Source organism: Oncorhynchus nerka, linkage group LG10 (genome assembly GCF_034236695.1).
Source record: "Oncorhynchus nerka isolate Pitt River linkage group LG10, Oner_Uvic_2.0, whole genome shotgun sequence".
Classification (NCBI taxonomy): Eukaryota; Metazoa; Chordata; class Actinopteri; order Salmoniformes; family Salmonidae; genus Oncorhynchus; species Oncorhynchus nerka.
In genome coordinates this window covers 38,817,855-38,832,031 of record NC_088405.1, presented here as the reverse complement: position 1 = coordinate 38,832,031, position 14,177 = coordinate 38,817,855, and the positions used below count along the sequence as shown (strand labels likewise).

General features: G+C 44.9%; 1 protein-coding gene across 2 annotated transcripts in view; it reads left to right on the top strand.

Moving 5' to 3' along the window:
- The first annotated feature begins 7,881 nt into the window (after window positions 1–7,881).
- The window catches only part of dntt (deoxynucleotidyltransferase, terminal), a 158,367-nt gene continuing 152,071 nt past the window's right edge, over window positions 7,882–14,177 (top strand). For both annotated transcript variants that reach the window (XM_029669767.2, XM_029669766.2), the window contains exon 1: window positions 7,882–8,264. In XM_029669767.2, coding sequence (XP_029525627.1) covers window positions 8,086–8,264 — 179 coding nt within the window. In that variant the 5' untranslated portion in view covers window positions 7,882–8,085. The remainder of the gene's footprint in view (window positions 8,265–14,177) is intronic.

Below are 14,177 nucleotides of genomic sequence, written 5' to 3'. Positions count from 1 at the left end.
GAAGAACAGCATCTAGTAAAGATGAGGTCGAGCGTATTGCCTGCCTTGTGAGTAGGGGGGGAAGGTGAGAGGGAGAGGTCAAAAGAGGAGAGGAGTGGAAAGAAGGAGGCAGAGAGGAGTGGAAAGAAGGAGGCAGAGAGGAATGAGTCAAAGGTAGACGTGGGGAGGTTAAAGTCGCCCAGAACTGTGAGAGGTGAGCCGTCCTCAGGAAAGGAGCTTATCAAGGCATCAAGCTCATTGATGAACTCTCCGAGGGAACCTGGAGGGCGATAAATGATAAGGATGTTAAGCTTGAAAGGGCTGGTAACTGTGACAGCATGGAATTCAAAGGAGGCGATAGACAGATGGGTAAGGGGAGAAAGAGAGAATGACCACTTGGGAGAGATGAGGATCCCGGTGCCACCACCCCGCTGACCAGAAGCTCTCGGGGTGTGCGAGAACACGTGGGCGGACGAAGAGAGAGCAGTAGGAGTAGCAGTGTTATCTGTGGTGATCCATGTTTCCGTCAGTGCCAAGAAGTCGAGGGACTGGAGGGAGGCATAGGCTGAGATGAACTCTGCCTTGTTGGCCGCAGATCGGCAGTTCCAGAGGCTACCGGAGACCTGGAACTCCACGTGGGTCGTGCGCGCTGGGACCACCAGATTAGGTGGCCGCGCCACGCGGTGTGGAGCGTTTGTATGGTCTGTGCAGAGAGGAGAGAACAGGGATAGACAGACACATAGTTGACAGGCTACAGAAGAGGCTACGCTAATGCAAAGGAGATTGAATGACAAGTGGACTACACGTCTCGAATGTTCAGAAAGTTGAGCTTACGTAGCAAGAATCTTATTGACTAAAATGATTAAAAATGATACAGTACTGCTGAAGTAGGCTAGCTGGCAGTGGCTGCGTTGTTGACTTTGTAGGCTAGCTGGCAGTGGCTGCGTTGTTGATTCGGGGCCAGCTGGCTAGCTAGCAGTGTTGATTACGTTACGCTGCTAAAAGAACGACAATAGCTGGCTAGGTAACCTAGAAAATCGCTCTAGACTACACAATTATCTTTGATACAGAGACGGCTATGTAGCTAGCTAAGTAGCTAGCTACGATCAAACAAATCAAACCGTTGTACTGTAATGAAATGAAATGAAAATGTGATACTACCTGTGGAGCGAGGCGGAATGCGACCGGGTTGTTAAGTTCTATTCGGTAGACGTTGGCTAGCTGTTGGCTAGCTAGCAGTGTCTCCTACGTTAAGGACGACAAATAGCTGGCTAGCTAACCTCGGTAAATTAAGATAATCACTCTAAAACTACACACTCTAAACTACACAATTATCTTGGATACGAAGACAGCAAAGACAACTATGTAGCTAGCTAACACTACACTAATCAAGTCGTTCAGTTGAGGGTAATAGTTACTACAGTGCTGCTAGACGGTGGACGTTAGCTAGCTGGCTAGCTGCTGGGCAGATAGCAGTGTAGGCTACGTTAGGACGACGAAATACGATAATTACGCAATTATCTTTGATACAAAGACGGCTATGATGGACTTCACAAGGTGGTGAAAGTGCAGGGTGATCTTAATGCTCCTTTCCAATAAATATTGATGGCCTTGTTCTGGGGACACAATGCTTGACTGCCATTTGAAAAATAAACAATAATATTTGACAAATGATCCATAATAATCTCATGTAGACTAGCCTACCCAAACAGCCTGGTCTTCTGCTGGTTGAGCATGGTGCTTGCAACGCCAAATCAAATCAAATCAAATTGATTTATATAGCCCTTCGTACATCAGCTGACATCTCAAAGTGCTGTACAGAAACCCAGCCTAAAACCCCAAACAGCAAGCAATGCAGGTGTAGAAGCACGGTGGCTAGGAATAACTCCCTTGAATGGCCAAAACCTAGGAAGAAACCTAGAAAGGAGCCAGGCTATGTGGGGTGGCCAGTCCTCTTCTGGCTGTGCCGGGTGGAGATTATAACAGAACATGGCCAAATGTTCATAAATGACCAGCATGGTCCAATAATAATAAGACAGAACAGTTGAAACTGGAGCAGCAGCATGGTCAGGTGGACTGGGGACAGCAAGGAGTCATCATGTCAGGTAGTCCTGAGGCATGGTCCTAGGGCTCAGGTCCTCCGGGAGAGAGAAAGAAAGAGAGAAAGAGAGAATTAGAGAGAGCACACTTAAATTCACACAGGACACCAAATAGGACAGGAGAAGATATAACAAACTGACCCTAGCCCCCCGACACATAAACTACTGCAGCATAAATACTGGAGGCTGAGACAGGAGGGGTCAGGAGACACTGTGGCCCCATCCGAGGACACCCCCGGACAGGGCCAAACAGGAAGGATTTAACCCCACCGACTTGGCCAAAGCACAGCCCCCACACCACTAGAGGGATATCTTCAACCACCAACTTACCATCCTGAGACAAGGCTGAGCATAGCCCACAAAGATCTCCGCCACGGCACAACCCAAGGGGGGAATCAACCCAGACAGGATGATCACATCAGTGACTCAACCCACTCAGGTGACGCACCCCTCCCAGGGACGGTATGAGAGATCCCCAGTAAAGCCAGTGACTCAGCCCCTGTAATAGGGTTAGAGGCAGAGAATCCCAGTGGAAAGAGGGGAACCGGCCAGGCAGAGACAGCAAGGGCGGTTCGTTGCTCCAGAGCCTTTCCGTTCACCTTCCCACTCCTGGTCCAGACTACACTCAATCATATGACCCACTGAAGAGATGAGTCTTCAGTAAAGACTTAAAGGTTGAGACCAAGTTTGCGTCTCTGACATGGGTAGGCAGACCGTTCCATAAAAATGTAGCTCTATAGGAGAAAGCCCTGCCTCCAGCTGTTTGCTTAGAAATTCTAGGGACAATTAGGAGGCCTGCGCCTTGTGACCGTAGTGTACGTGTAGGTATGTACGGCAGGACCAAATCAGAGAGATAGGTAGGAGCAAGCCCATGTAATGCTTTGTAGGTTAGCAGTAAAACCTTGAAATCAGCCCTTGCTTTGACAGGAAGCCAGTGTAGGGAGGCTAGCACTGGAGTAATATGATCACATTTTTTGTTCTAGTCAGGATTCTAGCAGCCGTTTTTAGCACTAACTGAAGTTTATTTAGTGCTTTATCCGGGTAGCCGGAAAGTAGAGTTAGGATAGTGTGTTAGATTCCTGGGACCACCAGTAGGTAAAATGTATACACGTGTGACTGTAAATCGCTTTGGATTAAAGTGTCTGCTAAATGGCATATGTTAGTATCTGCGAGCTGTTGGCTAGAGTGCACATTTGCTGTTTAACGCAACAGTTTTTGTGACAAAACTAGCTGAAAATGCGATGGAAAAACATTGAACTTTAGATTTGTATTTGGGACATGACAACTTGAGCAAAAAAAGTACATTTTGTGTGCACTACTTTATCGAGTCCGGAAACCCACCCAAGGTGAATTTTTTTCTTCAAATATTTGCATGAAAATCTGTCCACAATTGGATGGAATCCTAGCTAGTGTCTACAAAAAAAGCTCAATCCAGACTAGACTTTTGAAGCAAGGTTGGATTGCACTTTTGAAGGACGTTTGGACATTTTAATCTACGTGACAAAATCCTTTGCATGTTCTAGAGCAGCGTCGTGGCTAGCGTGGTGAGCTATGCCATTGTATTCTGGAAAGGGAACTTAGCCAAGGAGGACTTAAATAAGCTCGACAAAATCATCAAGAAAGCCAGTGCTACAATTGGCTGCAGTCTGGAATCAATGCAGGACATGTTCATAAAAAGGCTGAGAGAAAAGGCACACGTGATCATGGACAATGACACACACCAACTCCACAGCACTGTAATGCAGCACAGGAGGAGCTTCAGTTAGCAGGCTCATCCCGCCCAGAAGCTACACAGAGAGCTTACCCACAGCCACGAGGCTTTTGGGTAAGCTTTTGTAATTATTAACTGATTCATGTATTCTTAATGTGAATGTTGCTGTTGCTTGTTTCCCCAAGGTAGGATAGACAACAACATTTCTTACCTCCTTTTAATCAGACTCTACTACTAAGACGCAGGTGCCTTCATATGTGTCTTATGTGTTTCTTATCATGCGTTTGTCATTGATACGTGTCTTGTCCTTATTGACGATGCTGAGTGATTAAACAATTTTCCAAGTTGGGATCAATAAAGTCATATTCTTCTCTTTACTCTCTACACCCTCAATTTGGACAAAATAGTCCTAATCATTGACCGATGGGCCATGGCATACCTACCTACACGAGTGCACATCTTCTGTATAAGGTATCTCAAGGGGATGGCTGACCAGGAATCCCATGTGAAGCTGTAAGCTAATTAAGTGTTGGAGCAGATGGTGGAAGCGTGGTCTGGACATAATGAGATGCAGAGATGAGGAGGTGGACTGGACGTTGTGGTTGGACAGCTGTGGGGGTCTTGGAGGTGACCAGTATCCCAGCAGTCCCCTGGAGCAAGGTTTTGCTCTAACCTGCAGTCCAGAATCCTGATTAACAATCATCTAATGCACATATGTCAGAGTCAAGGCCCGCGGGCCACATCCGGCCCGCAAGAAGGTTTTTTACGGCCCCTGGGATGATCTTGATTTATTATTAGAACCGGCCCGCAGCAAGCCGGCAGCCCGCAGATCTTTTACACGCACCAATACTACATTTCCCACAATGCAAAGGTGACGCACCGAGCAGTAGGCTGCTTCATTTCAATATTTATTGGCACAGCAGTCGTCAGCATCACAGTAAAATTAACTTTCAGATACCCATCAAAAATGGCAAAACGGAAGGTGGATACTGAGAACCGGGGGTTTCAAACAAGGTGGGAGTCGGAGTATATGTTCACGAAGGTAGCTGGAAAACCTGTGTGTCTTCTGTGTGGAGAAAGTGTGGCGGTACTGAAAGAGTATAATCTGAGACGACATTATGAAACGAAACACGCGGACAAAAACAAGAATATGGACATGGAACAAAGGCTACAAAAGGCAGAGGAATTAAAACGAGGCCTCAAATCTCGACAGGCTCTGTTCAAAAAGCCAAATCACAAGGCCAGGCTGCTGTCAAGGCCAGTTTTATTTTGGCAGAAGAGATCGCTAAATCAGCCCGGCCATTTACGGAGGGGGATTTCATCAAAACTGCATGATTAAAGTTTGTGACGAAGTTTGCCCAGAAAAAAGGCAACTCTTTTTAAATGTGAGTCTGAGCAGAAACACCATTGCCGAGAGAGTAGACCAGTTGTCCATCAATCTAAAAGAGCAGCTTGTGAAAAAGGGAAAAGATTTTATTGCATATTCCTTGGCTGTGGATGAGAGCACCGACATTTCTGACATTGCCCAGTTGTCAATTTTCATCCGCGGAGTGGACTCCAACCTAAGCGTGACAGAGGAATTTTTGGCTTTACGTCCTATGCATGGCACAACTACGGGGCATGATTTGTATGAAGAGGTGTCAAGATGTGTAAATGAGATGGAGCTGCCTTGGGAAAAACTCGTGGGTTTGACAACCGACGGAGCACCTGCGATGTGTGGACACAGGAGCGGACTGGTGGCGAAGATACGGGAAAAGATGCAAGAGGAAAACGCGACAGGTGAGCTGACAGCTTATCATTGTATCATACACCAGGAAGCGTTGTGCGGTAAAGCCTTGAAAATGGAGCATGTAATGAGCATCATCACGCGCACAGTTAACTTTATCAGAGCCAAAGGTTTGAATCACCGCCAGTTCAAGGCATTTCTGACGGAGTTAGAAACGGAGCATGGTGATTTGCCTTATCACACAGAGGTGCGATGGCTAAGCCAGGGAAAGGTGCTTCAAAGATGTTTCGAGCTTCGTGAGGAGATTTGTCTGTTCTTGGACAGCAAAGGAAAGACACAACACAACTCCGAGACGAAATGTTTCTGTGTGAAATGGCTTTTCTGTGTGACATTACGAGTCATCTGAATGCAATAAACTTGCAGCTGCAGGGTCGGGATCGTGTCATCTCTGATATGTACAGTACAGTGAAGGCATTTAAAACCAAACTGACTCTGTGGGAGACGCAGATGCGGAAAGAAAATTTGAGCCACTTTCCCAGCTGCCAGACCATGAAAGAGAAGCTCTCTACCAGTGCGTTCCCGAGCACACAGTTGGCTGATAAAATAGGTATGCTTGCCGCTGACTTTCGACGCCGATTTGCTGACTTTGAAGCACAAAAAGCAGGTTGGAACTGCTCGGTAACCCATTTGCTGTTGACGTGGAAAGCTCACCACCAAACCTCCAAATGGAGTTGATTGACCTCCAATGCAATGATGCACTGAGGGCAAAATATGCGGCAGTGGGTGCTGCGGAGTTCGCCCGTTTCCTCCCGGCACAATGCCCCAGCTGCGCATCCAGGCTGCTCAAACGTTGTCTATGTTTGGCAGCACATACCTGTGTGAACAACTGTTTTCTTTGATGAACCTGAACAAAACATCACACAGAAGTCGACTTACTGCTGAACACCTCCACTCAATTCTGAGGATTTCTTCAGCTCAGAGCCTTACCCCGAACATTGATGAACTTGTGGAAAAGATGGGACACCACCAAGTATCACCTCAACCTCAAACAAGTGAACATTACTGTGCAATCACATATTTAGAGTTTTTACTCAGTTCAAGTTTAAAAGTTAAAATTTAATATTTGTTTTCACTGCATGTTACTTCTCCTTAAACAAAGTGTTGTTTTTGATTAATAGATTTTTGCACTTTATTTTTTTGTATTTCAATCCAATTATATTTTAAAAATATTTCAGTTGAGTGGATGATAGAAAATTGCTATTATTGTTTTTTTCTTTGAAGTAAATTTAGCCCACTTTTGCTAAAATAGAAAATATAGTCTACTGATGGTGCCTTGAATACCGGTTTCTTTCATTTAATGTTCATGTTATGGGGATATTTATATAAAGGAAATTTGTCTTTTGTGTCTGTTGAAAATTAAAGATTACTGACAGAGCCATAAGAAAATATTGCTTTATTTATCTGATCATATTGTAATATATTTGTTAGGTTTTCAGTAGGTTCAATTAGGTTCACTAGACTATATGCGTCATTTAAAAAATTTTCAATGAACATTCGAACAGTCCGGCCCTCGTCTTGTAGCTGATTTTTTTATTTGGCCCTCCGTCCATTTGACTTTGACACCCCTGATCTAATGCAACTTTTTCTGGCCCAGATTCATTATTATTATTTTTTTTTCAGGGGATAGATTCCAATCCCCCATATATATATTATATATTATATATATATATATATATATATATATATATATATATATATATACCACCCCTCTCCTAATTGGAGTAAACTAATGGACAACAACACTTAGGCCTCTACTTCCAATTTATACACTATGTATTTTACAATAGTTAACTTTTGATTATTTTTAATCACATCCTTCAGCTTCCATACATCTATCTCTGAAGCCCATCCAGTATATTGAAGCCCATCCGTATATTTTTAACTGTGCTGTTTCACAACATTTCTGAACCTACATATATTTTACAGACACAGTATATTTTACGTTAGTCATCTTGTTGTTTTTAATCCCACCCTTCAGCTCCACTCAACCCCTCCCGTCTATCTCTTAACGCCATCCATTTTTTATTTCTATCTGCCATATATTTTTCAACTGTGCTGTGATGTTTCACAAAAGTTTCATTAGTGTTGATTACATGGCTTTGCTTTTCCTCTCTGCACTCTATGTGGACTAACTTTCGATCCATTCAATGTGGATTCATGAAGTCTCTCTAATACTGAACGTTTTATCTGTTGATTTATTTTAACCATTGAGGTATCCTTGGTTGAACTGGATTTTGGCAGTTGATCTCTGCTTAATAAAACCCTAATCATAAGCACCTGTTGCTTTGCCAGAGGTTTCCTGTCAGCCAGCCAGCCTCTCAGAGACCTCATTCAAACTGCCAGTTTGTCCCTGTGTCGACAAATAAGAGACCAACAATTGTGGCATCACCAAAACAAGGCAAGAGGTGTGGGGCACAACACAGACTATTGTTAGAAAGTAGCAAAAACAAGTGCTGTGTTTAGGTGCTACACTTTTTGAAGCTCATCCCAAAGAGCTAATCCATGCTAGCATGCTGCCACGTGTGAAGAAAAGGCCAAGGGCAGTTGAGGCTGGTGCTCGGGGTCAGGAAGAGGTCAAGTTCAATGAGGTGACGGTGTACCTGGTGGAGAGGAAAATGGGCAGCAGTAGAAGGAGCTTTCTGACCAGCCTGGCCAGGTCAAAAGGCTTTAGAGTGGAATATGCCCTCAGGTAGGCCAACCAGCCAATTCTCTTTCTCAAGTCAAATAGATTCTCTTATTGTTTTTCCTTAGTGATCAAATAAATTCTCTCTGTAAGTCGCTCTGGATAAGAGCGTCTGCTAAATGACTTAAATGTAATGTAAATGTAAAGGGATTGATCATGTTATGGTAGGCCCTATGTGATTGTTTGCCATAAGTTCCTGGTCATAGTTTTGCTGCTCTATGTCTGATTGTGAGAATTTTCTTGGTTCCAAGTGAGGACATTGTGCATTTAGCAGAGAGCAAAGATTATTACTTGATCCCATATAATCCCATAACTTTCATAACATGTGTTTAACAAGACTTACGATGCAAGAGAACCCACACAGACGGAATCGCCCACCAGCTACCGCACCATAGCCTGTATAACAGAGCGCCTAGCCACACGTTAATTTAAGGCTGCTTATACGGTTCCTCCATACGCCTCTCCATGCTAATAAGGATCCATTGTGCCATAGCTGGGTGGCAGAGAAAAACTGAGCTGATCGAGCTCAGCCAGGCAGACCCAGCTGTATGGGCCTGCCTGAGGGGCACCGGTGGGAGTAGCTGAGCTGGGAGGCTGTAGAACAGACCTGCTGCCAACGCCGCATCAAGCCAGGCTGGGGCTGATGGCAGCATTCCCAGAAACACAGCTTGAATGCTCCTACGGTTACACTTGGCCTGATACAATTGTTTGAAACAAACCACAGCTAGGAAGTTGTGTGTGTGTGTGTGTGTGTGTGTGTGCGTGCGTGTGTGTGTGCATGCCTCAAACTGACATTCTGCCTTGCAGACTATTTGATATCAGCTGCAACCATACATTTTTAGATACTGAACAAAAATATAAACACAACATGCAGCAATTTTAACGATTTTACTGAGTTCCAGATCATATAAGAAAATCAGTCAATTGAAATGAATTCATTAGGCCTTAATAATCTATGGATTCCACATGACTGGGCAGGGGAGCAGCCATGGGTGGGCCTGGGAGGGTGGTAGGCCAACCACTTGTGAGCCAGGTCCACCCACTGGGGAGCCGGCCCAGGCAATCAGAATTAGTTTTCCCCACAAAAGGGCTTTATTACAGACAGAAATACTCCTCAGAGTCGTTAGCTGTACAGGTGGCAGGTCTCTGATGATCCCGCAGGTGAAGAAGCCGGATGTTGAGGTCCTGGACTGGCGTGGTTACACGTGATCTGTGTTTGTAAGGCTTGTTGGAAGTAATGCCAATTTCTCTAAAATGATATTGGAGAGAAAATAACGTTCAATTCTCTGGCAAAACATCTGTGACTTTCTGTTGTATGACAAAACTGAACATTTTAGAGTGGCCTTTTATTGTCCCTGGCTCAAGGTGCACCTGTGGAATGATCATGGTGTTTAATCAGCTGATTGATATGCCCCACCTGTCATGTGGATGGATTATTTTGGCAAAGGAGAAAAGCTCACTAAAAGAGATGTAAACAAATTTTTGCACAAAATTTGAGAGAAATAAGCTTTTTGTTCGTATGGAACATTGTCTGGGATTTTTTATTTCAGCTCATGAAACATGGGACCAACACTCCACATGTTGAGTTTATATATTTTTTCAGTATATTTAACATCATGTAAAATGTATTTCAAATACATTTTAAAATGTATGTAATACTTTAAACTGTATTCCAGAGATGAATATACTGTGCCTTCGGAAAGTATTCTTGACCCCTTGACTTTTTCCACATTTTGTTACATTACAGCCTTAATCTAAAATGTATTTTGAAAAACTCCTAGGCAATCCACACACAATAAACCATAATGACAAACCGAAAATATATATATATTTTTACATTTATGCAAATTCATTAAAAAAAAGATAAATAACTTATTTACATAAGTATTCATACCTTTTGCTATGAGACTTGAAATTGACCTCAGCTGCATCCTTTTCCCATTGATCATCCTTGAGATGTTTCTACAACTTGATTGGAGTCCACCTGTGGTAAATTCAATTGACATGATTTGGAAAGGCACACATCTGTCTACATAAGGTCCCACAGTTGACGGTGCACGTCAGAGCAAAAACCAAGCCACGAGATCAATGAAATTGTCCGTAGAGCTCAGAGACAGGATTGTGTCGAGGCACAGATCTGGGGAAGGGTACAAAAAAATGTTTGCAGAATTGAAGGTCCCCAAGAACACAGTGGCCTCCATCATTCTTAAATGGAAGAAGTTTTGAACCACCAAGATTATTCCTAGAGCTGGCTGTCCTACCAATGAATAAGAAGCCTGCAGACACAGGAGAAGTGGACGTACCGATGAAACCTTGTTGGAGCGCCTCATGGATGTACTCCATGGCCTTGGTTTCAGCCACCGACAGAGGGTAGATGCGTCTGCGCGGGGGCTCAGAGCCTGCAAGCAGGTCGGTAGCACAGTCCCAGGGGCGATGAGGAGGGAGACAGGTGGCGAATGGAGAATACCTCCCGCAGGTCCTGGTATACCTCCGGGATGTTGGGCTGAAGGGCAACCACAGGACTCTCAACTGACTTGGAACCACAGGGGACGGGATTCGGGTGCCCAGTCCGTGATTTTCATCCTCATCCATGAGATGGTGGGATTAGAGCGTTGAAGCCAAGGGTGGCCGAGGATGATCTTGTGAGCTGGTGCACTGGTGATGAAGAAGGGAATGTTCTCCTGATGGATGGACTCCATGGTGAGGGTGAGTGGTTTGGTGATGTGTGTGATGATCCCTGAACCTAATGGCCAATTATCGAAGGCTTGAACCGGGAAAGGAGAAGAGTGCTGGTATGCTGGTATGTTAAGAGAGTAGGCAAGGGTCTGGTCAATAAAGTTTCCCGTGGCACCGGAATCCACTAACGCTGTAGAAACAGTACATGAGGGACAGTCAACTAGTGTGATAAACACCAAAAAGGTTTTGGCAGAAAGTGATGAAGAGGGGATATTCACACTTGACCAAGGAGGTGGAACATCACCTGACAGTCCCTCGGTTCTCGTGGATCTCGAGTTGGGACGTACCGGACACTGCTGGAGCTGGTGACCTCCTTAACCAGAATGACCCCTACCTCCATGGGTTCAGGCTCTAATCCAAAGTGTTCACTGAGGGAAGGAGAAAAGCAATGAGAATGCTGACACTCCCGAAGTAGGTTATGCAGACAGATAGCCATCCAATGAGTAAGTCCAAGGAGAGGTTGTCGTCTCGACAAGCCAGTTCCGTTTGGACCTCCTTGCGCAGTCTTCTTCTGAATAGCGTACGAAGTGCCGTCTCATTCCATCCTCTGGATGCTGCTACTATCCGGAAAGTGAGCGTGTACCCGGCAGCAGTCTGGTCCTCCTTCCGTAGTTGGTGTAGGCACTCAACCCCTCTCTGCCCTCCTGTGGATGATTGAAGACACCTCTGAACCCCTGATGTGAATCCAGCTCCTCCTCTCCTTTCTCCCAGATGGCCGTGGCCCATTCCAACGCCCGCCCAGTCAGCAGAGAAATAACCGTGGCCACATTGGACCTCTCGGTGGTGGGGGCTCCCATCTAGTGCACAAAGTAGAGGGAGCACTGTAGTAGAAAGCCAAGGCATTGAGATGGGGTGCCATCATGTCTATCCGGGAGGGACAAATGGGCATCGCTGACCTGGGCGCGTTGCTGAATGGGCTGGTGTGCTGAGCCGACTGGTGGCAGAGTATCCTTTCAGCTGCACTGAAAGTAAAGGGGCTAAATAATTTTGCACGCCCAATTTTTCAGTTTTTGATTTGTTAAAAAAGTTTGAAATATCCAATAAATGTCGTTCCACTTCATGATTGTGTCCCACTTGTTGTTAATTCTTCACAAAAAAATACAGTTTTATATATTTATGTTTGAAGCCTGAAATGTGGCAAAAGGTCGCAAAGTTCAAGGGGGCCGAATACTTTCGCAAGGCACTGTAACATGTCTACAACTTCATCATCTGCAAGCTGTCAAACTATTGAAATAAAGCACAAGCTAAACACGGTTTATCAGTGCCCCAAATAACTTGCTAGCTTGCTATGTTCCAACTCTGTGTTTGTCAATGAAGATAGCAAGTAGTAGCTAGCAGGCACATTGTGCAGCCAGGCCAAAATCATCTAATCAAGTCACTGGCAAGTGGCGACATGCCATTTCGTTTTTTTTACAACTTTCTCACTATCTATTACCAGAGTGTGAGTCTGTCTGGCAGTGTCTAATGGGGAATCATGTTACAAAATCGTTCGCGTGGGGGACACATGCAAGATGCTAACGAGTGGGTTTTGGAATATTAACAAGTTGCAGTTGTGATACAAGTGCGTTCTGATCAGCTCAATTCTTATTTTGACCACAAAAGTGGCAGATTCGAGTGATTGACACTATCAAAAACACATCAGCAAGTGACCACTCTGTAAAGGGCTTAGGGCAAAGGGTTATTTCAGCATAACATTGCGATGTGTTGTCTTATGTAAACAAGTCTGAGGCGCTGCGTATTGGACAAGTCTATCTCACTCTCTGGAGTTTCTGGCTGCTATGATTGGATAGAGTGTGTGCAGCTGATAGAGCACAATCAGTCACTTCATGACCGATAATGTATCATGTTTGTAATCATTTTTGTAGTCATTTAAATTAATTTAAATGCATGTTAGGGCTTTTGGTATGCTTTTGGTATCTGTTAAGTACAATAACAAGCATTTTGACAAAATGTTGTAGCAGCGGCAGCCTATTTGAAACCTTGGATGCGTGGCTTGTTGGGGCTTGGCTTTGTCTTAGTGCTTTTTGTGCTCCCACGAGACGGATGGTCATGCAAGTTCATGTGTTCTGTTATAAGTTGTTAAGAATGTTCTACACTGCCAGTTCATGTTAATAAAGCTTGCTAAAGGTTTATTGTAAAACAGTCAACATTGTGTTGCAATATGAGTTGGATTATATGTATTTTTTGCCATACATACATCCTGTCTTGCAGGAAATCATGCACAGAACGAACAGTATGGCTGGTGGCATTGTCATGCTGAAGTGTCATGTCAGGATGAGACAGCAGGACGGGTACCACATGAGGGAGGAGGATGCCTTCCCTGTAAAGCACAGCATTAAGATTGCCTGCAATGACAGCAAGCTCAGTCCGATGATGCTGTGACACACCGCCCCAGACTATGACGGACCCTCCACATCCAAATCGATCCAATCGATCCCGCTCCAGAGTACAGGCCTCAGTGTAATGCTCATTCCTTCGGCGATAAACGCGAATCTGACCTTCACCCCTGGTGAGACAAAACTGCGACTCGTCAGAGAAAAGCACTTTTTGCCAGTCCTGTCTGGTCCAGCGACGATGGGTTTGTGCCCACGTTGTTGCCGGGGATGTCTGGTGAGGACCTGCCTTACAACAGTCCTACAAGCCCTCAGTCCAGCCTCTCTCAGCCTATTGCGGACAGTCTGAGCACTGATGGAGGGATTGTGCATTCCAGGTTTCACTCGGGCAGTTGTTGTTGCCATCCTGTACCTGTCCTGCAGGTCTGATGTTCGGATGTGCAGGTGTTGCTACACTTGGTCTGCCACTGCGAGGACGATCAGCTGTCCGTCCTGTCTCCCTGTAGCGCTGACTTAGGCGTCTAACAGACGGATATTGCAGTTTATTGCCCTGGCCACATCTGCAGTCCTCATGCCTCCTTGCAGCATGCCTAAGGCACGTTCACGCAGATGAGCAGGGACCCTGGGCATCTTTCTTTTGGTGTATTCAGAGTCAGTAGAAAAGCCTCTTTAGTGTCCTAAGTTTTCATAACTGTGACCTTAATTGCCTACCGCCCGTAAGCTGTTAGTGTCTTAATGACCATTCCACAGGTGCATGTTCATTAATTGTTTGTGGTTCATTGAACGAGCATTGGAAACACTGTTTAAACCCTTTTCACTGAATATCTGTAAAGTTATTTGGATTTTTACA